Raw genomic sequence first — 25,539 nt, 5'->3', positions numbered from 1 at the left:
GCTGGTACATGTACCCAGTGGAGTATTCTGGAGCCACAGAAACAAAGCAGAACAAAAGCAAGGACTATCTCTGTGCTCGTCTGGAGACGTCCCTAGAGCATGAGGTTAAATAAACATAAAGTGTGCACAGTGTGTATAGTGTGCTGCTGTTTGTCTAAAAAATTGGAGGAGGAACTATTGGACTGCTAAAAGAGAAACTGTTTTTAAAAAGGGTATCTGTAGGGTTTGGGGTAAAGAGAATGGGATGGTGGGCAGAAATTTTCTTTTAATACAGTTTTGTCCTTTGAATCGTGAAACTTCATAACTTAATTAAAAATCCAAATGAAAGTTGCTCAACACTGAGAACAGATAAATGAATATACCTAACTGTATAGTTATTAAACTGGTCCCATAACCACACAAGAAAATGATTTATGCCAGTTTACAGGAAATACAAAGAATAAAATAAGTTAGACGCCACCGTGAGGAAGTAAGCCAGTCTTATCTAGAAAGGGGGGCTTTCTGAGGGACCACTGTCTGGTCTTTTTAAGAAGTCAGTGTCCTAAAAAAAAAAAAAAAAAAAAAAGACAGGGGTCTGGGCTAGATGAAAATGGCCTTAAAGGATGTAATGACCAGATGTCGGGTGTGGTCCTATATTGGACTTTGGTTTACACGAACCAGCTAGAAGTGGTATTCTGGGGACATTTGAGGAAATTGGAATATGCCTAAGATGAAGATCTGGAAGGACATGCACCAAAGTGTTTAATGGTGGTAGTTCTTGGGTGGTAGGAACAAAGTGTCTTGGTTTTCTTATTTCTGCTAATTAGCATTTCATCTTCCACAAAACATATATACTTCTTTTGTAATGATAATAAACTGACATCAGATCCTATTCTCCCCTGCTTAAAACCTGCCATCGGCTTCCTGTTGCAGTTAAAAATCCACACTCCTCACCATATCCTGTAGAGCTTGATGGGATTTTGAAAGTTCCATCCTCTTCTCATCTCCTCATTACCACCACCACCCCGCCCCCCCACCATCTATCTTAAAGCATTAACTGTAGCACCTTCCTTCTGTTTCTTAGACATGCTAAACCTATACTAGCCTCAGGACCTTTGCATCTGTTAGTCCCTCTACCAGAATGCTCTTCCTCAGATCTTTGTATTCTCATTATTCAAATCATAGGACAGATGCCAGATCTTCAGAAAAGCTTTCCCTATTGACCTCATCTAAAGTAGAGATACTTCCTCCCCACCCCAGTTCATTCTTTTTTATCTCCTTATCCTACTTTGATTTTCTGCTTTGTAGTGATATTATGTGATTTAAAATTTTTCATTATTTTAATTCATTTCTGTGTTTCTCCACTGAAATGTAAGCTCTATGAGAACAGACACCTTGACTGTTTTTCTCACTACTATATCCCTGGTGTTTAGGACAGTGCTTGGTACATAGTAAGACCTCAACACATGTTATCTGAATAAATGAATGAAAGAATCAACACATGAATGAGTCTCATACCATCCTTTTAAGATAGGTACTGTTGGAATCTACATTTTACAGATAAGAAAAGTGAGGCTGAGAGAGGTTAAGTGACTTGTCCAAGGACACACAGACATCGAATCTAAGGTGCCTGCTTTTCCACTGCTGTGCATGCTATCTCCCCTCCCTCTCCCACCCCCTTGTCCTCCCTCCACTGGTGTCCCTTCCCAGGTTTCCTTTCTTCCAGGCTAATAATCTTTTGACAAGACAACATTAACAATCATTATTTCATATCATAGCAAATGAGGTGAGAGTAGATGTGACTGTTTTTAATTCAACTGTTCTTGCCTGATGTATTTTGTTTTTTTTTAATTTATTTTATTATATTTTTATTTTTGGCTGCGTTGGGTCTTCGTTGCTGCGTGTGTGCTTTCTCTAGTTGTGGCAAACGGGGGCTACTCTTAGTTGCAGTGCACAGGCTTCTCATTGTGCTGGCTTATCTTGTTGCAGAGCATGGGCTCTAGGTGCGCAGGCTTCAGTAGTTGCAGCATGTGGGCTCAGTAGTTGCGGCACATGGGCTCTGGGGCACACAGGCTTCAGTAGTTGTGGTGAGCGGGCTCAGTAGGTGTGGCTCGCGGGCTTAGTTGCTCCGCGGCATGTTGGATCTTCCCGGACCAGGGATCGAACCCATGTCCCCTGCACTAGCAGGCAGATTCTTAACCACTGCGCCACCAGGGAAGTCCCCTGCCTGATGTATTTTGATCAGCACAAATACACTTGGCTGAGAGCTGGGGTTGGGCGTCTGTGTGGAACAGTGAGTGATTCTGGGCCCATTGGGACGTAATACATAGCGTCCCTGACCCCAGCTCTCCTCATCTCAGACCAGGGCCCTTTCTGTACCTGTGAATGGGGAAAGGGAATGTGTGTGTGAACTGGCCGTGGTGGAAAACAGTTTGCTAGGTGCCAAGCTCTCCAATTACTTCCATGAGCGTGGGTATATCAATCAGTAGTGCTCTCAGCAATAAGTCACAGAAACCCAACTCTTAGTGAAATAATTAAGAATTTATATTTCCTACATAACAAGATTGTCCAAAGGTAGGTGGCTTCTGCATTCCTTCAGCTGCTTGCTGGTGTCATTAAGATCCCAGGCACTTCCTCTCCACTGTTGTGAGAATATTTACTTCTAGTCCTCATCACAGTCACGTCATGGTTGCAAGACATTTCCTGTAGCTCAAGGCATCGCATCTGGCAACAAAGGAAGAGGGAGGCCATAGAGACACTGGTCCCATTTAGCCCCCTTTATCAGAAAAGCAAAAGATTTCCAAGGAAACCTCCAGAAGACTTCCCTTTACATCCTCTTGGCAGAACTAGGTCACAAGACCGTCTCTCAGCCTCTGTAGTGGGGGTGGCAAAGGAGAAGGGATTAGAGTTGGCTGTTGAGTTTGCCGACCATGTTTTGATTATCTGTGAATGGGCTGAAAGCTTGCTATTTATTCATTTATTTATTTGTTTATTTACTTATTTAAGTATTGCATGATGATAGGGTCTCCCTCTCTCCTTTCCCGCTTGCCTCTATCACATGGCACTGTGCATTTTCAGCTCTTTGGTTTATGAAACAGCACAGCCCCTTCATTCAAGTTTAGGACCAGGGTTAGTTGCCCCCTCCCCCCCTTTTTTGCCTTAGTTTCATTCTTAAAATTCGAAGTCAAATGCCCTTCCCTTCATTTTTAGAAAAACAACAGCAACAACAAAAACTTTAGATTGTGAGAAAAACACCAAAAACAGGATATATTCTTAACTTCTCCCTCTCTTCTTTGCCAAGGTGTCTTCTTATTTATTTTGGGAATGGGAATCAACATTCATAGTGACTATATATTGCGCCAGCTCAGGAAGCCTGGAGAAATCATCTATAGGATTCCACAAGGTAATGTCTCCCCTGCCCTCCAGATTCCCACTCCTCCTTGAGAGCCTGTCTCAGGAATTACACTATGAGTAACAAAGGGACAGGGGGCAGAGAGGGCCCAGATGACACAATATATCCCAATATGTCCCTGACTTCTCCTCCACATCCCATCCTATCCCACAGCACATTTGCAGTCCTTATCTGAACCTGGAAGTTCAAGAGAAGAGCCCCCAGGAAGGTTCATGATCACAATACCCTGCAGGTGGGGGGAGGGAGGGGTTGGGGTAGGGTGAAAGTAGGCTGCCTCTTAGTTGCAGTAGGTAAGATTCTTATGTGCTGTACTGGGGTTCTCCAGAGAAACGGAACCAATAGAATGTAGATTTAGACGTTGATAAAGAGATTTATTATGAGGAATTGGCTCACATGACTATGGAGGCTGAGAAATCCCATGATCTTCCATGTACAAGGTGGAGCCCACAGAGAGTAGGCAGTGCAATTTCCAGTCTGAGTCCCAAGGCCTGAGAACTGGGAGAGCTTCCGTGTAAGTTCCAGTCCTAATGCAGGAGAAGACCAATGTCCCAGCTCAAAAACAGAGCGTGAATTCTCCTTGCCCTGTTTTTTGTTCTATTCAGGCCTCCAGTGGGTTGGATGCCCATCAGCCCTGGGGAGGACAATCTGCTTTACTCAGTCTGTTGATTCAAATGTTAATCTTATCCAGAAACACCCTCACGGGCACACCCAGAAATAATGGTCAACCAAGTATCTGGGCACCCCATGGCCAGTCAACTTGACACAAAAAATTAACAATCATATGTACGGAGTGTCGATCCTAGGTTAGCAAATGAAGCCTAATCATGCATGACCAACAAATTGGTCCTCTTCAATAAGTCTCACTAGACTTATCTAGTGAGTAGTCAGGGGGTAGTATTTGTTTATTTCCTGCCACTCGTGTGTTCTAAAAGGTGTAGGGAACCATATTTACTTAATCAAAAATTAGGATGGGAAGTCTAACAAGTACAAGTGCATTTTCAGGGATAAAGGTACAGAATATTTGAAGTCCTAACTGTTCCCAAGTAACCAAGCTGTGCGGTTGACAAGTATAAGCAGGTGGGAGTGAATTCGTCCAAGTCATCCTTCAACATCTTTAGGTGGGTATTTGTGTAGGTCAATGGCTCTCACCCTTTTTGATGTAAATACAGCTCTTTATTTACATTTAAAAATTACTGAATTACGACGTGATGTTGGCACAGACTAATATCCACTGATTAAAAAAATAATGACAAAGCTACTTTGAATTCGGTAACACTTAAATGAATTTGAATGTTGCTAACATCCTTTCAGTACCTACATCAAACAAAAATAATACTGTAGGTTGAGATACACCATTTGCTATATTCACAGACTATTTATAGACCCTTTGCAGTAGGCCAGTGTTAACTCCTGGGGAGTTACAGGTCAGGAACTGCTGATGCAGTATCATCCTTCAGGAAGATAGCTTTAAGGGGCTTTGATTTTTTAAGTCTTCATTCAGTAACTAGACAAATAGAGAAGAGCAGAGAAAGCTCTTAAAAGTGAAATTGCCAAGGTTAGTCTCCAACTGTTAAGTTATGTTAGATAATGACTTAAAAACAAAATATTCTTTGTATAAGTATGGAAAGAAAAAATTGTTTGGGGTGGAACTTTCCCAGTTTAGTGTGGGGCAGAAATATTGAGTGTAGATATATTTCCTAACATTATAAATGTGTTGATTTCTAGATACAGTTTTGAGGTCAGACATAGAGGTTGGATAGAAAAGGAAATCTTTAAAATCAATAGAAACATCTATTTAGGTCTTCTGCCCATTTTTGGATTGGGTTGTTTGTTTTTTTGTTATTAAGCTGCATGAGCTGCTTATAAATTTTGGAGATCAATCCTTTGTCAGTTGCTTCATTTGCAAATATTTTCTCCCATTCTGAGGGTTGTCTTTTGGTCTTCTTGATGGTTTCCTTTGCTGCGCAAAAGCTTTTAAGTTTCATTAGGTCCCATTTGTTTACTCTTGTTTTTATTTCCATTTCTCTAGGAGGTGGGTCAAAAAGGACCTTGCTGTGATTTATGTCATAGAGTGTTCTGCCTACCAGCCTCCAGTAGGGCAAAACCCTTGCAGCTCCCACTCTGTACTTTAAACTCGAACGAGTGTACTGCTTTGCAGAAGTGGGAGGGCAAATGCCAAAGGAGAATCTGACTAATTCTCACATCAGTTCAGGTTGTTATTGTTTTCACGTGGTGTGTTCTTTTAACTTGTATATGGTGGACGTGCTGTGTGGGTGTCCAGGGAAGGAGTGAGAAAGTGAGTGGTAGCTGGAAATGTTGCTTAATAGAACGAAACCATCCCCAACCTCCTGCACCTCATCGTTGTCCTGTCCAGAGCCAGTAGCCCAGCAGTTGTTGGAGATTTAGATGGAGCCCATCCAGCAGTTGGGGCCACTCCTCAGAACATTCCCAGATGTTCTGAGGGCTACAGGATGCTGATGCTGTTTTCCCTTCTCCCCAAGAGGATTCCACCAAACTCCCATTACTCTGAAGGCAGTCTCCAGCCCCACATTCATCCTAGGTTCCCTTATGTATTTTGGAACAAAGCACAGGGGTTTTAATGCAGCACTGATCTAGGACTGATGATTGACTTGTTGATTCTTCTGCACGCAGGTGGCTTGTTCACGTACGTTTCTGGAGCCAATTTCCTTGGCGAGATCATTGAATGGATCGGCTATGCCCTGGCCACTTGGTCCCTCCCAGCACTTGCATTTGCATTTTTCTCACTTTGTTTCCTTGGGCTGCGAGCTTTTCACCACCATAGGTAAACTTTTCAATCAAGGTGGCAGCATCCATGTAGCTTTCTTCTCCAAACAGGGTTTTGTTAACACATGGAGTCAGATATAGACACGGAAGAGATTTTTTTTTTTTTTTTACAAGGTAAGGTTGATACAATTATCCAGATGGATGAATTCTGACCTTTTGGATTTTCACTGAAGTTGAAATTTAGCTGGATGACAGTAACAGTAACAATTTTTTTTCTTCCTATGAGCAAAACCAAACCCAGGTAGATAGGAGCACCAAAGTGACTTGGGAAGCCACATGCCCCCTTGTTGAAGAAGGCTTCCCAGAGAGAAGCACTCGGTGTCCACATGAGTTAGTTGACCCCGGCTCTGTGCCCTCCTATCAGGCTTATCTGGCAATGGCTGCTGTTTGGCAGTGGGCTACAGGTAAGAGGAGGTACAAGACGTAGATTCCATTTCTGTGCTTCAATTCACTTCCGCCACATCTCTCCAAGTGTGTTCCATAGGTGGGAGCCCAGGTTGCACTTTCCAAAGCTTCACAGGTAATTCTGAGGTACAGCCAGGATGGATAACCGCTGGGGAAAAGTACTAGCCCTGTACCTAGTGTGCCTACTATTTTTAATTCTAGGTTTGGTGCTAACTGTTCAGGTAATCACAGAGCCCTGGAAACTCTAGGATTATTTTCTTGGAATCTGTGTAATACCAGGGCTTATTTTGGTACTCTCCTCCTTCCTCTACCTCCACCCTCCATAAATCATTACCAATGTTATTGCTGGCTTCCTGGGAAGATAGGGTCAACAATTATTTACTTGTGTGGTGCAGTTTCAGGACTGTGCCATCTGTTGGGGAATGCTGGGAATTGCAGGGGTTTAGACCCATTCCCCTGTAGGTCTAGCCTAAAGCTTTACTAACTCCTCCCTCCCTCCCTCCCAATCCCTGAGCCTGGGATGGGGTGGGGACAAAAGAGTTAAGGAAAAGTATCACTGGAAGGGAAAGGGTTACATACTAAGTTGCTATCAGGCTGTAAAGGCAAATGTCAGATCCCTTTGCTGAAATGGGGCTGGAGGAAAGAGAAAGCCTGTGGTTACTGGTGACAGAGGGGATGGATGCCCAAAGAGAGAATGGGCTTGGAACCAGGACCCTGAAGGAACCCCTTATACTCCTGCATAGGTGTTTTAGTCCCGCTAATGATTAATTTCAAAGTTTTGAAGGTTTAAATAAGAATGTGTTCTTTTCCTTGGAGTGGAATTTATGCAGAGACCTGTGAGAAATGAATGAAACAGCAACTCCTCATGATCTATTCTTACCCCCTCCTTTGCTTGGTGGGGAAGGGCGCCGGAGGGTCCCCAGCCTGGAAGGGGGTCAGTGTAATAGTTCTCCCCCATTCAGGTAGGCCTGTTGCCCACCAGAGTCAGAGGGGCAGGGGAGAGGACAGGGCATCAGCCAGCAGTTGGAGGGGCCCTGAGAAGGGTGGCCTGCACTGGGCTTGGTCGGGGAGGGATAGCAATCCCACCAGAGGGTTCTAGCTAGTACAACAGCAGAATCCAAACTGAGGCCCTGTCCTATTATGGCAGCCTGCTTCAGAGGGAAGGGCGGAGGGCATCTTTTCACAGGGCTTACTGGGGTTTGTGAGAGGCAGCTCAGCAGACCCCAAATCACAGCACGGAAAACCAGCCACCTCCTGTGACATATTAATACTATTTGTCCCTCAGTTCAAACTATGGTACTTGAACAGAGTGTATCACCTTAATTATAACTTGAGAGCTGCCAGCTTCAACTAGGTAAGAGAACAGCCTGGTCACTTAAAGGGAAAGCCTTTTTACAAGATGTATTAGTCTCCCTGGGCTGCCGAAATAGATGACCACAAACCGAGTGGCTTAAAGAACAGAAATTTATTCTCTCACAGTTCTGAAGGCAGAAGTCTGAAATCAAGGTGTGGGCAGGGCCACGCTCTCTCTGGAGGCTCGAGGAAAGAATCCTTCCTTGTCTTTTCCTAGCTTCTGGCAGTGGCCAGCAGTCTTTGGTGTTCATGGCTTATAGCGGCCTCTAATCCCTGCCTCTGTCTTCACGTGGCCTTCTCCCATGTGTGTGTGTCTCTGTGTCTCTTCTTCCCCTTCTCATGAGGACACCAGTCATATTGGATTAAGGGCCCACCCTGCTCCAGTATGACCTCATCTTAATAAATTATATTTGCAGTGACCCTATTTCCAAAATAAGGTCACATTCTCAGGAACTGGGGGTTAGAACTTCAGCATATATTTGGGGGGAACACAATTCAACCTATAATACAAGGTAACATTTTTTTGGCGTTTCCCAGGCCTCACGAAGGGATATTTTTCCTGGGAACATGACCAGTTCTCTAGGGTTAATGTTGCCTATGCTCTTTGGGGTCCCTGGTTCCCTGTATTTCTCAGTTGAATCCACTGAGTACTTCTTTCTGGCTATGATGTATTTTTTATTGGGTAAAATATACATAACATAAAATCTACCATTTTAACAATTTTAAGTGTATAATCCAGTAGCATCAGGTACACTCATCATATTGTGCAGCCACCACTGCTGTCCTCTGGCTATTACTTTTTATTTCTCAACATGAGAAGCTTCAACATCTACAAGAGATAGGATGCAGGAGGTAGGAAGAAGATAGATGGCCATCTGGAAGAGTCAGACCCTGAACAACTGCAGGCTGGTTTGTAACAGGGATTCCAAACAGATCAAACCTCAGTCGTTGACCACTGCTTGGTTGTATTTATAATTATTCCTCTCTTGTCTTTTAGATTCTACCTCAAGATGTTTGAGGACTACCCCAAGTCTCGGAAAGCCCTCATTCCAGTCATCTTTTAAAGAAACCAAATAAAAAGGGAACAAAGCTCCCACAATCCTTTCGAAAACCATCAAGCTGCTGAACCTATAACTTTTTTTTTTTTTTTTTTTTTTTTGCGGTACGTGGGCGTCTCACCGCTGGGGCCTCTCCCGTTGCAGAGCACAGGCTCCGGACGCGCAGGCTCAGCGGCCATGGCTCACGGGCCCAGCCGCTCTGCGGTATGTGGGATCCTCCCAGACCGGGGCACGAACCCGCGTCCCCTGCATCGGCAGGCAGACTCTCAACCACTGCACCACCAGGGAAGCCCTGAACCTATAACTTTTTAAAGTCCCATCGTGTATATGTAATAGGAGGCCTCTGGTGTTCTGGCAGCTGGCCTGAGGATTCTGCATAGGCCCCCTTAGTGTTTCCTCCCATCCTCCCTGTCCAGATCTCCTACTGAAGCTTCAACAAGGCCCTTTTTTTTACGCAAAGACATCTACTTAGCTATTCCTCCTAGAAAGTGCAAAGTTTCCTATGTATTTTTTTCTTTGAAAGACCCAAGTACAGGTGGCTTTATACCTGCTCTGTATCCGTCTAAGACAGCTCGGTAGTTGAGAAAGTTTTGAGTTGAGGCAGTGCTTATAGAATTTATTAAAGGTGCACATTTGACACATATACAAATCCGCAGCGATTTAAATTCTGAAGCTGCATGGACCCAGAGCAATTTTTCTTCCAAATGAAAACCCACTCACGTGGGTTTTCCTTAGTTAACTGTGAAAAATGTGAAATGATTATGGAGACTTTTAATAGGGGAGCTCTGTCTTCATATTGCTGAAAATGCAACAACGCATTGACCCCATTTCAAATTTGTGCATTGTCTTAGTGCCTCTGTCTTCCTGAAAAGTCCACAATCCCTGTTAGAGATATCATAGGCTAATCCAGAAAACTGGTGTGGGTTTTATTGAAGGTCAGATTTTAATGACCACAGAGAAGAAGAGATGACTCTGGTTGACTACAAAGAGCAGAAACGTGTTTTGCAATAGACCGCAAATTCTTATATTCTTAGAAACTGGTGGGAATATCCAAATAATGAGTGTCAGATAAGGAAATCGCCGAATAAGAGCACATGTTGTTTGCCTGGACAAGACATGTACAATGATGGTAAAGCATCTCAGAAGCACCCAACAACTCTTCCCTTCTGGAGTTTCTGCATCACAGTCCTCAGGATCTGATCAAGAAGGCGTTCCCTAGGGGTGCCTTGAACATCAGTTCTCAAAAGTCCTGGGAGCAGCGGCTGAAAATTGCAACCGGAGGGACGCCTTTAGGCAGAAAACCTGCTTTGTTTGGCTCTGACAGTGTTTCTCACATAGTCTGGTTTTCTTTTCTTTTCTTTTCTTTTCCTTTTTTGTGGTACGCGGGCCTCTCACTGTTATGGCCTCTCCCGTTGCGGAGCACAGGCTCCGGACGCACAGGCTCAGCAGCCATGGCTCACGGGACCAGCCGCTCCGCGGCATGTGGGATCTTCCCGGACCGGGGCACGAACCCGTGTCCCCTGCATCGGCAGGCGGACTCCCAACCACTGCGCCGCCAGGGAAGCCCCAGTCTTGTTTTCTTTTTTTGTTTACATTCAAAGTTTCCAAAATTTAAAAATTAGGAGGTTTCTGCATTCTCTAGTGTCCTTTAAAAAGTTGGAGGATCTGGACCCATGGAGCCAGCTAAGAGCTGGGACTGATCAGCTGGTAGACATCAGAATTTGCAACCTTGTGGAGGGGTCACCCTTGCATGGGTGCTGAGACTTTGGGCTCTTTAGGGAAGGGGCTGAACATTCATATTTAGAATGTATGATGATATTTGTCTATGTAGGTCTAGGTTTGTACTCAGCATTGGTAATATTTAGCAAACCCCTTTGAGAATGAGCACCAGTTTTATCAGATGTAGTGCTAAGTGCAGAAATTCACTAGGATAAAACACACAGGACACTCAAAAGATCTGAAGATGATGTACATTACTGAAAAATATAATCATATATATACATGTTTTGCTGTTTAAATGCCTCTCAAATCATGGATGTTAAGTAATTTTTTTGAATTAAAAGATCCCCAGACTCACGAAGTTTTTCATAAAGTGTTGAACTGTGTTTGTCCCCCTTTATTTCTTTTTTCCTCCAAGTGTTGCTTCCTTTTTTTCTCTTCCATCTTCATTTTGCCAACTTGAAATTCAGGGCTCTGAGCTGAAAATAAAAGAGAAATATGACTTATAGAGCTTGTCACACAGCTAAGAACTCCAAGCAGGTGCAATAAAGGCACAGGAGAATGTGCTAAGGCTGGATGCCCCTCCTCGTGTTCAGGCATACATGGGGGAGTGGGAGAAACACACTCAGTGAAATAAATCTTAAAGTGTAGCTTGGCCTCTGTGAAATAAAAGACTCCCTGTTCTTTCCATGACATTGAAAAGTGCCTTTATTAAATCCTTTATCTTATTACTATGTAAAACATCCAGGCCAGTCCTTGAAATGTAATGAGTGCTCAACAAATGGTAGCTACTATTTGCCCAATGTGTGCAATCTCAGGACGAAACTGCTATTCAGCAATTGCATTTTTTTGCCACTAGAGGGTGCTCTCTAGAATTTTATTTAGGCCAACCCTGATTTACTTAGGAAACGCATGTCTGGAAATTTAAGAAATTCTACTGTCATTTCAAGTTAACATGATCGTGGACCTCCTTAATTTAAAAATAGGGTAGAATAACTTTTATGTAATTTTAAATATTTTCTTGATAACTGAGGTATTCTCTGCTGTAGGGCTATTCAACTCGATTTCTCTGTTTAGGTCTAGAATATGTATGCAGAAGGAATACAGTAAAGGTCTGGAGCCTTGCTCATCCCTAAACGTATTTCCCCTTTCTCCTAAAACTGGAATGCAGCAAAAATATGGTTAATTTAGGCTTCTGTGGAGTGGTTTTTGAAATTAGGGGTTAAAATATGACAGTGGCTTTTCCTGGTGGGAATGTTTTCCTACTGGCCTGTAGGAGGTGCTGTAATGTTTTGTTTTCAGAATTAAAGAGCCAAAGCACATTTAAGACATCAGCTGAGATTGGGATTGACATATACACACTACTACATATAAAATAGATAACTAATAAGGACCTACTGAATAGCACAGGGAACTCTACTCAATACTCTGTAATGGCCTATATGGGAAAAGAATCTATCTAAAAAGTGGATATATGTACGTGTATAACTGACTCACTTTGCTGTACGCCTGAAACTAACACAACATTGTAAATCAACTATACTCCAATAAAAATTTTAAAAAAATAAAGTAATAAAATTATAAAAAGTAAAATAAAAGATAAAAACAGGCAAAAAAATGTAAAATAAAACAATCAAAACAAAACAAAATAGTTAAAAAGAAAAAAGACATCACCTAGGTCCACCCCTTTGTATCACAGATGCAGACACTAAGACCCAGTGTTAAATGCCTTCCAAGGTGTTGCATAGCTGGTCTTAACTTGTCCCTTTAAGGATCAGAAGTCTTTTTTTCTTTGTAAAGCGCAGCAGACTTTTACAAGAGAGACCCAGCAGAGCCTACCCAGATAGGTGTGAATTTAAGGCCTGAACATGCTCATGCACTCAGCAATCATTTTTGAGTATTTATGATGTGAAAAATGGTAAGGGGTGGGAGGATATTGTTGAATTAGACATGACTCTTGCCATTTAGGGGCTGCCATTTGGATTTCTGAAGAACTCCTGCAGGAGAAAAATAGCCAGAGCTGAAGTGCTGTGTCACAATTCAGATACACACTGATTGTCCTGGGCATTGGGTGGAAACTGTTTTTTTCACTCTGTGGGGTAGGATCTGGCTGAGGCCCTTATCTTGAACCTATTTGATAAAATGAAGGTGTAGTAGAGATGACATTTGTGTTCAGCATGGAAAATATATTAAGTCACAACTTCCCCTCATCCCAAACACTTATCTTCATACAGAGCAACATTGGTTCTGTCATGTTCAGAAGGAGAAAAGACTGCTAATGAGAAATTTGCAATTTAACAGTGACTTAGGTGGTTTAAACTCTTTCAAAAGCCAATAAATAAACCTATGATTTTACTGTCCTGTAGTTTTGCAATATCCATCTTTTTTTTTTAAACAACTTTATTGGAGTATAATTGCTTTACAATGGTGTCTTAGTTTCTGCTTTACAACAAAATGAATCAGTTATATGTATACATATGTTCCCATATCTCTTCCCTCTTGCGTCTCCCTCCCTCCCACCTTCCCTATCCCACCCCTCCAGGTGATCACAAAGCACGGAGCTGATCTCCCTGTGCTATGCGGCTGCTTCCCACTAGCTATCTATTTTACGTTTGGTAGCGTATATACGTCCATGCCTCTCTCTCGCTTTGTCACAGCTTACCCTTCCCCCTCCCCATTTCCTCAAGTGCATTCTCTAGTAGGTCTGTGTCTTTATTCCTGTCTTACCCCAAGGTTCTTCATGACATTTTTCCCCTTAAATTCCATATATATGTGTTAGCATACGGTATTTGTCTTTCTCTTTCTGACTTACTTCACTCTGTATGACAGACTCTAGGTCTATCCCCCTCATTACAAATAGCTCAATTTCGTTTCTTTTTATGGCTGAGTAATATTCCATTGTATATATGTGTCACATCTTCTTTATCCATTCATCCAATGTTGTACACTTAGGTTGTTTCCATCTCTGGGCTAGTGTAAATAGAGCTGCAATGAACATTTTGATACATGACTCTTTTTGAATTATGGTTTTCTCAGGGTATATGCTCAGTAGTGGGATTGCTGGGTCATATGGTAGTTCTATTTGTAGTTTTTTAAGGAACCTCCATACTGTTCTCCATAGTGGCTGAAGCAATTCACATTCCCACCAGCAGTGCAAGAGTGTTCCCTTTGCTCCACACCCTCTCCAGCATTTATTGTTTCTAGATTTTTTGATGATGGCCATTCTCACTGGTGTGAGATGATATCTCATTGTAGTTTTGATTTGCATTTCTCTAATGATTAGTGATGTTGAGCATTCTTTCATGTATTTGTTGGCAGTTTGTATATCTTCTTTGGAGAAATGTCTATTTAGGTCTTCTGCCCATTTTTGGATTGGGTTGTTTGTTTTTTTTGTTTTTAAGCTACATGAGCTGCTTATAAATTTTGGAGATGAATCCTTTGTCAGTTGCTTCATTTGCAAATATTTTCTCCCATTCTGAGGGTTGTCTTTTCATCTTGTTTATGGTTTCCTTTGCTGTGCAAAAGCTTTGAAGTTTCATTAGGTCCCATTTGTTTATTTTTGTTTTTATTTCCATTTCTCTAGCAGGTGGGTCAAAAAGGATCTTGCTGTGATTTATGTCATAGAGTGTTCTGCCTATGTTTTCCTCTAAGAGTTTGATAGTTTCTGGCCTTACATTTAGGTCTTTAATCCATTTTGAGTTTATTTTTGTGTATGGTGTTAGGGAGTGATCTAATTTCATACTTTTACATGTACCTGTCCAGTTTTCCCAGCACCACTTATTGAAGAGGCTGTCCTTTCTCCATTGTACATTCCTGCCTCCTTTATCAAAGATAAGGTGACCATATGTGCGTGGGTTTATCTCTGGGCTTTCTATCCTGTTCCATTGATCTATATTTCTGTTTTTGTGCCAGTACCATACTGTCTTGATTACTGTAGCTTTGTAGTATAGTCTGAAGTCAGGGAGCCTGATTCCTCCAGCTCCGTTTTTCGTTCTCAAGATTGCTTTGGCTATTCGGGGTCTTTTGTGTTTCCATACAAGTTGTGAAATTTTTTGTTCTAGTTCTGTGAAAAATGCCAGTGGTAGTTTGATAGGGATTGCATTGAATCTGTAGATTGCTTTGGGTAGTAGAGTCATTTTCACAATGTTGATTCTTCCAATCCAAGAACATGGTATATCTCTCCATCTATTTGTATCATCTTTAATTTCTTTCATCAGTGTCTTATAATTTTCTGCATACAGGTCTTTTGTCTCCTTAGGTAGGTTTATTCCTAGATATTTTATTCTTTTTGTTGCAGTGGTAAATGGGAGTGTTTTCTTGATTTCTCTTTCAGATTTTTCATCATTAGTGTATAGGAATGCAAGAGATTTGTGTGCATCAATTTTGTATCCTGCTACTTTACCAAATTCATTGATTAGCTCTAGCAGTTTTCTGGTAGCATCTTTAGGATTCTCTATGTATAGTATCATGTCATCTGCAAACAGTGACAGCTTTACTACTTCTTTTCTGATTCGGATTCCTTTTATTTCCTTTTCTGCTCTGATTGCTGTGGCTAAAACTTCCAAAACTATGTTGAATAAGAGTGGTGAGAGTGGGCAACCTTGTCTTATTCCTGATCTTAGTGGAAATGCTTTCAGTTTTTCACCACTGAGGACGATGTTGGCTGTGGGTTTGTCCTATATGGCCTTATTATGTTGAGGAAAGTTCCCTCTATGCCTACTTTCTGCAAGGTTTTTATCATAAATGGGTGTTGAATTTGGTTGAAAGCTTTATCTGCATCTATTGAGATGATCATATGGTTTTTCTCCTTCAATTTGTTAATATGGTGTATCACGTTGATTGATTTGCGAATATTGAAGAATCCTTGCATTCCTGGAATAAACCCCACTTGATCATGGTGTATGATCCGTTTAATGTGTTGTTGGATTCTGTTTGCTAGTATTTTGTTGAGGATTTTTTCATCTATGTTCATCAGTGATATTGGCCTGTAGTTTTCTTTCTTTGTCACATCCTTGTCTGGTTTTGGTATCAGGGTGATGGTGGCCTCGTAGAATGAGTTTCAGAGTGTTCCTCCCTCTGCTATATTTTGGAAGAGTTTGAGAAGGATAGGTGTTAGCTGTTCTCTAAATGTTTGATAGAATTCGCCTGTGAAGCCATCTGGTCCTGGGCTTTTGTTTGTTGGAAGATTTTTAATCACAGCTTCAATTTCAGTGCTTGTGATTGGTCTGTTCATATTTTCTATTTCTTCCTGATTCAGTCTTGGCAGATTGTGCATTTCTAAGAATTTGTCCATTTCTTCCAGGTTGTCCATTTTAGTGGCATAGAGTTGCTTGTAGTAATCTCTCATGATCTTTTGTATTTCTGCAGTGTCAGTTGTTACTTCTCCTTTTTCATTTCTAATTCTATTGATTTGAGTCTTCTCCCTTTTTTTCTTTATGAGTCTGGCTAATGGTTTATCAGTTTTATCTTCTCAAAGAACCAGCTTTTAGTTTTACTGATCGTTGCTATCGTTTCCTTCGTTTCTTTTTCATTTATTTCTGATCTGATTTTTATGATTTCTTTCCTTCTGCTAACTTTGGGGTTTTTTTGTTCTTTTTTCTCTAATTGCTTTAGGTGCAAGGTTAGGTTTTTTATTCGAGATGTTTCCTGTTTCTTAAGGTAGGATTGTATTGCTATAAACTTCCCACTTAGAACTGCTTTTGCTTCATCTCATAGATTTTGGGTCGTCGTGTCTCCATTGCCATTTGTTTCTAGGTATTTTTTGATTTCCTCTTTGATTTCTTCAGTGATCACTTCGTTATTAAGTAGTGTATTGTTTAGCCTCCATGTGTTTGTATTTTTTCCAGATCTTTTCCTGTAATTGATAATATAGTCTCATAGCGTTGTGGTCGGAAAAGATACTTGATACAATTTCAATTTTCTTAAATCTACCAAGGCTTGATTTGTGACCCAAGATATGATCTATCCTGGAGAATGTTCCATGAGCACCTGAGAAAAATGTGTATTCTGTTGTTTTTGGATGGAGTGTCCTATAAATATCAATTAAGTCCATCTTGTTTAATGTACCATTTAAAGCTTGTGTTTCCTTATTCATTTTCATTTTGGATGATCTCGCCATTGGTGAGAGTGGGGTGTTAAAGTCCCCTACTATGAATGTGCTGCTGTCGATTTCCCCTTTTATGGCTGTTAGTATTTGCCTTATGTATTGAGGTGCTCCTATGTTGGGTGCATAAATATTTACAATTGTTATATATTCTTCTTGGATCGATCCCTTGATCATTATGTAGTGTCCTTCTTTGTCTCTTCTAATAGTCTTTATTTTAAAGTCTATTTTGTCTGATATGAGAATTGCTACTCCAGCTTTCTTTTGGTTTCCATTTGCATGAAATATCTTTTTACATCCCCTTACTTTCAGTCTGTGTGTGTCTCTAGGTCTGAAGTGGGTCTCTTGTAGACAGCATATATAAGGGTATTGTTTTTGTATCCATTCAGCCAATCTGTGTCTTTTGGTGGGAGCATTTAGTCCATTTACATTTAAGGTAATTATCGATATGTATGTTCCTATTCCCATTTTCTTAATTGTTTTGGGTTTGTTATTGTAGGTCTTTTCCTTCTCTTGTGTTTCTTGCCTAGAGAAGTTCCTTTAGCAGTTGTTGTAGAGCTGGTTTGGTGGTGCTGAACTCTCTCAGCTTTTGCTTGTCTGTAAAAGTTTTAATGTCTCCATCAAATCTGAATGAGCTCCTTGCTGGGTAGAGTAATCTTGGTTGCAGGTTTTTCTCCTTCACCACTTTAAATATGTCCTGCCAGTCCCTTCTGGCTTGCAGAGTTTCTGCTGCAAGATCAGCTGTTAACCTTATGGGGATTCCCTTGTGTGTTATTTGTTGTTTTTCCCTTGCTGCTTTTAATATGCTTTCTTTGTATTTAATTTTTGACAGTTTGATTAATATGTGTCTTGGCATATTTCTCCTTGGATTTATCCTGTATGGGCCTCTCTGTGCTTCCTGGACTTGTTTAACTATTTCCTTTCCCATATTAGGGAAGTTTTCAACTATAATCTCTTCAAATATTTTCTCAGTCCCTTTCTTTTTCTCTTCTTCTTCTGGAACCCCTATAATTCGAATGTTGGTGCATTTAATGTTGTCCCAGAGGTCTCTGAGACTGTCCTCAGTTCTTTTCACTCTTTTTTCTTTATTCTGCTCTGCAGTAGTTATTTCCACTATTTTATCTTCCAGTTCACTTATCCGTTCTTCTGCCTCAGTTATTCTGCTATTGATCCCATCTGAGTATTTTTCATTGCATTTATTGTGTTGTTCATCATTGTTTGTTTCATCTTTAGTTCTTCTAGGTCCTTGTTAAGTGTTGCTTGCATTTTGTCTATTCTACTTCCAAGATTTTGGATCATCTTTACTATCATTATTCTGAATTCTTTTTCAAGTAGACTGTCTATTTCCTCTTCATTTGTCAGGTCTGGTGGGTTTTTATCTTGCTCCTTCATCTGCTGTGTGTTTTTCTGTCTTCTCATTTTGCTTATCTTACTGTGTTTGGGGTCTCGTTTTTGCAGGCTGCACGTTTGTAGTTCCCGTTGTTTTTGGTGTCTGTCCCCAGTGGGTAAGGTTGGTTCAGTGGGTTGTGTAGGCTTCCTGGTGGAGGGGACTAGTGCCTGTGTTCTGGTGCATGAAGCTGGATCTTGTCTTTCTGGTGGGAAGGTCCACGTCTGGTGGTGTGTTTTGGGGTGTCTGTGGACTTATGATTTTAGGCAGCCTCTCTGCTAATGGATGGGGTTGTGTTCCTGTCTTGCTAGTTGTTTGGCATAGGATGTTCAGCACTGTAGCTTGCTGGTCGTTGAGTGAAGCTGGGTGCTGGTGTTGAGATGGAGATCTCTGGGAGATTATCGCCGTTTGATATTATGTGGAGCTGGGAGGTCTCTTGTGGACCAGTCTCCTGAAGTTGGCTCTCCCACCTCAGAGGTATAGCACTGACTCCTGGCTGCAGCACCAAGAGCCTTTCATCCACACGGCTCAGAATAAAAGGGAGAAAATGTAGAAAGAAAGAATTAGTAGAAGTAGAAAGAAAGAAAGAAAGGAGGGAGGGAAGGAGGGAGGGAGGAAGGAAGGATGGAGCAAAGGAAGGTTAAAAGAAAGAAAGAAGATAGAGTAAAATAAAGTAAGATAAAATATAATAAAGTTATTAAAATAAAAAAATAATTATTAAGAGAAAGAAAAACGGACGGATAGAGCCCTAGGACAAATGGAAGCAAAGCTCTATAGACAAAATCTCACACAGAAGCATACACATACACACTCACAGAAAAAGGAAAAGGGGAAAAAAAATCATAAATCTTGCTCTCAAAGTTCACCTCCTTAATTTGGGATGATTCGTTGTCTATTCATGTATTCCACAGATGCAGGGTACATCAAATTGATTGTGGAGCTTTAATCCGCTGCTTCTGAGGCTGCTGGGAGAGATTTCCCTTTCTCTTCTTTGTTCTCACAGCTCCCAGGGGCTCAGCTTTGGATTTGGCCCTGCCTCTGCGTGTAGGTCGCTGGAGGGCGTCTGTTTTTTGCTCAGACAGGACGAGGTTAAAGGAGCCGCTGATTCGGCGGCTCTGGCTCACTCAGGCCGGGGGGGGGGGGGGGGGGCACGGAGTGCGGTGCGTGCCTGCTGCGTCAGAGGCCGGCGTGACGTTGCACGAGCCTGAGGCGTGCCGTGCGTTCTCCCGGGGAAGTTGTCCCTGGATCCTGGGACCCTGGCTGTGGTGGGCTGCACAGGCTCCCCGGAAGGGGAGGTGTGGATAGTGACCTGTGCTCGCACACAGGCTTCTTTGTGGCGGCAGCAGCAGCCTTAGCGTCTCATGCCCGTCTCTGGGGTCCGCGCTTTTAGCCGCGGCTCGCGCCCGTCTCTGGAGCTCCTTTAAGCGGTGCTCCTAATCCCCTCTCCTTGCGCACCAGGAAACAAAGAGGCAAGAAAAAGTCTCTTGCCTCTTCAGCAGCTCCAGACTTTTCCCCGGACTCCCTCCCGGCCAGCCGTGACGCACTAAACCCCTGCAGGCTGTGCTCACGCCGCCAACGCCAGTCCTCTCCCTGCCTCCGACCGAAGCCCGAGCCTCAGCTCCCAGCCCCGCCCGGTGCGGCGGGGCAGCAGACAAGCCTCTTGGACTGGTGAGTGCCAGTTGGCCCTTATGCTCTGTGCGGGAATCTCCCCGCTTTGCCCTCCGCACCCCTGTTGCTGTGCTCTCCTCCGCGGCTGCGAAGCTCCCCCCTCCGCCTCCCAGTCTCCGCCTGGAAAGGGGCTTCCTAGTATTTGGAAACCTTTCCTCCTTCACAGCTCCCTCCCACTGGTGCAGGTCCCGTCCCTATCCTTCTGTCTACCTTTATTCTTTTTTCTTTTGCCCTACCCAGATAGGTGGGGGGTTTCTTGCCTTTTGGGAGGTCTGAGGTCTTCTGCCAGCGTTCAGTAGGTGTTCTGTAGGAGTTGTTCCACGTGTAGATTATTTCTGGTGTGTCTGTGGGGAGGAAGTTGATCTCCGCGTCTTACTCTTCCGCCATCTTCCCGGAAGCCCTCGCAATAGCCATGTTGACTTCTTGTGGTAACCTCATGGCAGTCTCACGAAGAGAAAGCTCTTGGCATGTGAAAGAATGGACTTGTGAGGGGTCGTTTCCATTCTTGCCTGCCTTTTTGATTCTCTAATAGGCTGTGGGCTGAGGTCCGGGCATGGCAAATAAGCAGGGTAGCAATAAATGTAAGGCAAAACCTTCTAGAGAAGGCTGCTGATTGTTTTAAAGCATCTATACTGTCTCATGATAAAAGAAAGAGGCATGGTGCCACCTGGTAATGTGGGTGCTTGGATGATTTAATAGCCATTGAATGGATTTAATTTCTAAATAAGAGATTTGCTTTTTCTCTCTGTAAGTCCACTGAGCCTTGATCTTAAAAGGTTCTGTGTTACCTGTGTCTTATTTCTTCCCACTAACCATAGCTTGGGATTTGGATGAGTGAAATATGTTTTTGGGGAAGGTTAAAGTATGTACTAAGCTGTGTTAGTTCCTTTTGTTCTAACCTTTGTGGGTGCAGGGCTTGGCTTTGCTCACTGTAGTCAGAGTCTAAGTGAAGGATATCCGGTATCCTCTCCCACGTGGCAGCCTGGCTGGGAGGAGGAGGGGAACAGAGAGAGAAAGTGGAGGAAGGTGGGGACTTATGTGGGAGGAATGGGCTGCGGTGGCAGAAGGTCTTCAGTGAAGTGAGGCAGGGGGCCTTGGGAGAGGGTGGCCTCTCGTGACAGAGTAGTTTCTTCTCTTTCCCTTGTGTCCAGGTCTGCATAAGCCAGATACTTTCCTTATCCTTGCAGGGAAAAAAAATCCCTCTGAGAGAGAAAATAAGCTCTTCTTCGAGCTCCTTTTTTATAAGGGAAGAAGCTGAGTTTCTTTAAACACAAGCCATATGGTTGTGCCTCACGATAAATAATTTTATTGTATTTCTGTCCGCTCACCTCATAAAGATGGTTTTAAGTCTGTGCAGAAGTGACACTTGTGAAAAAGAGGTGAAGGAGTTGTTCTGAGAAGCGTATGGCAGCATCCAAGTTCCGTGAGGCCAGTGGGGAGGGAGAGCAGCCGGAGGAGTCAGCATCCATCAGGGTTTTCCCTTGTAATGGTCTTTGTTTTCCGTTACTCCAGAGGCCTTAGAGAAGAGGATCCTTTTGGGGTGCATTTTTCAGCACTGACCAGAAAGCAAATACCATAAAAATCCATTAAATTTTGTTAATTCATTAATGCATTAATTCATTTTCAATAATGTAAGATTCTTAAACTATCCAGAGAGAGGTATAAATATAAATGTAAACTGTGTTAAGTTAAAGATATATATATTGTACAAACTCTAGGGCAACAATTTAAAAAAGAGATATAAATAATAAACTAATAGTGGAAAAGAAAAACAATCACAAAAAACTACTCAATCCCAAAATAGTGCAGTAAAAGCAGAAGAAATTAAAAAACAAAACAAAACAAAACCCAGAAGGGGAGAATAGAAAATAGTGAGATGGTATTTGTGAGGAGTCTGGGAAGGGTTCACAGGGGCAGTCACATAAACTGGGCCCTCATTATGTCCATTATAAAACTAGAGATGAATTTTAAATATGGACAAAACTCTCAATATATTTTATTGAAAATTTGAGATAGAAAAATTTAAGGGATGAAAATGAGCCTTGTAGCCTTCTATACAGTAGTCATTTGGACACTGGGGGCTCTATCTAATCCTTATCTGGTCTTCTCAATGCAACTGAAGTCTACTCTTCCCTGACATATGAGGCATTACTCTTCCCAAATTTATAGGTGCTAGGAATGCTCTAACCCTCTCCATCCCCCACTTGGCAACTAGCAGAATTATTAGCAGAGCCTCATGTAGCTGAACCACCACCACACTTTATCAACAGTTCTAATGCACTCTCCACCCTAAAAGGCATAGAAATATGTTAGGTAAAAGCAGGTTTTTTCTGCCCTGTACTAGTTTAATAGATTCATCATTTTCCTTTAGCCTATAAGAACTGTAAGAAAAACCCAGATGCCTGGTGATTGCTGAAGACACGTCCTATCAAATTTTTCATTCATGAAGCTAAGTTATATTGAGATAGTTAGATATCCACATGCAGGAGAATGGATTTGAGTCCCTATCTTACGCAATGAACAAAAATTAACTCACAGTGAGTCATAAAGCTAAATGTAAGAGCTTAAATTATAAAACCCAATGGAGCAAACATAGGAATAAATCTTTATGATGTTGGATTAGGCAATGATTAATTAGACATGATGCCAAAAGCACAAGCAATAAAAGAGAAGATTGGCAAGTTGAACTTTATCAAAATTAAAACCTTTTTTTTTTTTTTTTTTTTTTTTGCGGTACGCGGGCCTCTCACTGTTGTGGCCTCTCCCGTTGCAGAGCACAGGCTCCGGACGCGCAGGCTCAGCGGCCATGGCTCACAGGCCCAGCTGCTCCGTGGCATGTGGGATCCTCCCGGACGGGGGCACGAACCTGCATCCCCTGCATCGGCAGGCGGACTCTCAACCACTGTGCCACCAGGGAAGCCCCAAAATTAAAACCTTTTGTACCTCAAAGGGCACCACCAAGGAAGTAAAAAGGCAACCCACAGACTGGGATAAAATATTTGCCAATCATACCTGATAATGGACTTATATCCAGAATATATAAAGAACTCTTACAACTCAATAATAAAAAGACAGATAACCCAATTAAAAATGGACAAAGGATTTGAATAAACATTTCTTTAAAAAAGATATACAAATGTCCAATAAGGACATAAAAAGATGCTCAACATTATTAGTCATTAGGGAAATGCAGATCAAAACCACAGTTAGATGCCATTTCGCACACACTAGAATGGCTATAATCAAAAAGACAGATAATAATGAGGGTTGATGAGGATGTGAAGAAATCAGAACCCTTATACATTGCTGGTAGGGATACAAAATGGTGCAGCATGTTTGGAAAACAGTTTGGCAGTTCCTGAAATGTTCCTGAAAATGTTAAACTTAGGTTACCCTATAACCCAGCAAGTCTAGGTATTTACCTTCTTCTAGTTGGGTTAAAGCACCAAGTGACCTGAAATGACACTCGGTTAAATATCTCTTGGCAGGGGTTACTTTGGTTGACCCTTTGTCACAGGGTCGGCCTGCAGCAGGGCAAAGAAATGGAAGCAGAGGAGGAGCCGACAGAGGGGAGAGACTGGGCAGTGCTTGGAGTGCCCTCTGGTGGGGATTGTTTAGACGTGCAGCAGGGGCTGTGGGCAACTGGGGGTTGGGATGAGGATTATGGGCACCCCATGGACTGGGGGAGAGAGGCCAGAAATGAACCAAAGGGTAAACCTCAAGGGAGAGAGATTTGGTTAACTATAAGGAAGACAAAGAACCTTATGGCTGTGAATTCCCCATCACTGGAGCATTCAAGATGAGGATGGACTATGGAGAACAGTATGGAGGTTCCTTAGAAAACTACAAATAGAACTACCATACGACCCAGCAATCCCACTACTAGGCATATTCCCTGAGAAATCCATAATTCAAAAAGAGTCATGTACCACAATGTTCATTGCAGCACTATTTACAATAGCCAAGACATGGAAGCAGCCTAAATGTCCATCGACAGATGAATGGATAGAGAAGATGTGGCACATGTATACAATGGAATATTACTCAGCCATAAAAAGAAACGAAATTGAGTTATTTGTAGTGAGGTGGATGGACCTGAGACTGTCATACAGAGTGAAGTAAGTCAGAAAGAGAAAAATAAAGACCGTATGCTAACACATATACATGGAATCTAAAAAAAATGGTTCTGAAGAACCTAGGGGCAGGACAGGAATAAAGATGCTGATGTAGAGAATGGACTTGAGGGCACGGGGCGGGGGAAGGGTAAACTGGGACGAAGTGAGAGAGTGGCATATACTTATATATACTACCAAATGTAAATAGATAACTAGTGGGAAGCAGCCGCAAAGCACAGGGAGATCAGCTCGGTGCTTTGTGACCACCTAGAGGGATAGGATAGGGAAGGTGGGAGGGAGACACAAGAGGGAGGAGATATGGGGGTATATGTATATGTATAGCTGATTCACTTTGTTATAAAGCAGAAACTAACACACCATTGTAAAGCAATTATACTCCAATAAAGGTGTTAAATAAATAAAAATTAAAAAAAGAAAAAGAAGAGGCTGGAAGATGACTTGGGGAAGCTCAGGTTGAATGGAAGCCAGGGTTTAGACTAGTGTTCTCTAAGCCCTTCAAAGTTTCTGACTCTAAGCGCTAGGCATTGACAAAATTCCTGGTTGATAAGTTTTCCTGGGCCAACCTGGCCTACAGTTCCAATTGGTTTATGGAAATCAATCCAGCCCTGCCTAGGATCTCTCGAGGCATCAGTAATTCAGTTGCATCGGGTTCTGGGTCTGAGCCAGTAACACCTGGATGTGTGTGGATGGAAAAATGCAGGACTCTAGAGGCTTAGCTCAGTTCCAGGGAAAGCTGTACCTCCTGGAGCACCAGATTCTGGACAACAGCTATGGAACTTCTGTCTACAGAAGTGGGGTTAGTGCTCCAAAACACTTGTACTACTTGCATTCAAGGGAACTAGTGAAGGAAAAAAGATGGAGAAACTGTGATAGAGGAGAAGAGGCTCTAGAAAGATGATATGTCAGTGACTTGATTATGTAAATCACTTTATTAGACAAACTTTTTTCATTCATTTTTAGGAGAAAGAAGAACATAAGAAAGCAAAATGATAGTAGAGATATCTTTTCCTTATCAACTTGATAAGAAATAATTTATTTACAACAAATTGCATCTGTTTCAAGTGTATATATGATGAGTTTGACAGTCATATACATCAGTGAAACTACAACTGTAATCAAGATACAGAATATTTCCTCATCCTCATAAAAGATTCCTTATGCTTCTTTGCAGTCCATTCTTCCCTTCACCGCTAGTCACAGACAACCACTGATGTGATTTTCCTCACTACAGGTTAGTTTGTATTTTACCTAAATGGAATCATACAGTGTATACTCTAGTATGTGTTGGTTCCTTCACTGGGCATAACACAGCAGTCATGAGACTCATCTGTGTTACTGTGTGGATCCCTATTCATTCCCTATTATTGCGAAGTAATATTGCATTAAATATTGCATTAAATTTGCCAAAATATATACATTTTATTTATCCTTTCACATGTTGATGGATATTTGAACGGTTGCTAGTTTTTGGCGATTATAAATAAAGCTGTTATAAACATTTATGTATAGATTTT

At 42.0% G+C, this 25,539-nt stretch overlaps 1 protein-coding gene across 1 annotated transcript in view; it reads left to right on the top strand.

Moving 5' to 3' along the window:
* The window catches only part of SRD5A2 (steroid 5 alpha-reductase 2), a gene marked incomplete at its 5' end in the record, with an annotated part of 53,803 nt that extends 44,730 nt beyond the window's left edge, over window positions 1–9,073 (top strand). Inside the window, 3 exons of the mRNA XM_082852081.1 lie at window positions 3,281–3,382; window positions 6,044–6,194; window positions 8,952–9,073. Of these exons, the coding sequence (XP_082708207.1) occupies window positions 3,281–3,382; window positions 6,044–6,194; window positions 8,952–9,018 (320 nt within the window). The 3' untranslated portion in view covers window positions 9,019–9,073. The remainder of the gene's footprint in view (window positions 1–3,280; window positions 3,383–6,043; window positions 6,195–8,951) is intronic.
* Window positions 9,074–25,539: the final 16,466 nt, after the last annotated feature.

This window comes from Leucopleurus acutus, assembly GCF_964270905.1.
Source record: "Leucopleurus acutus genome assembly, chromosome: 12".
Classification (NCBI taxonomy): Eukaryota; Metazoa; Chordata; class Mammalia; order Artiodactyla; family Delphinidae; genus Leucopleurus; species Leucopleurus acutus.
This window is presented reverse-complemented; position numbering and strand designations above follow the sequence as displayed.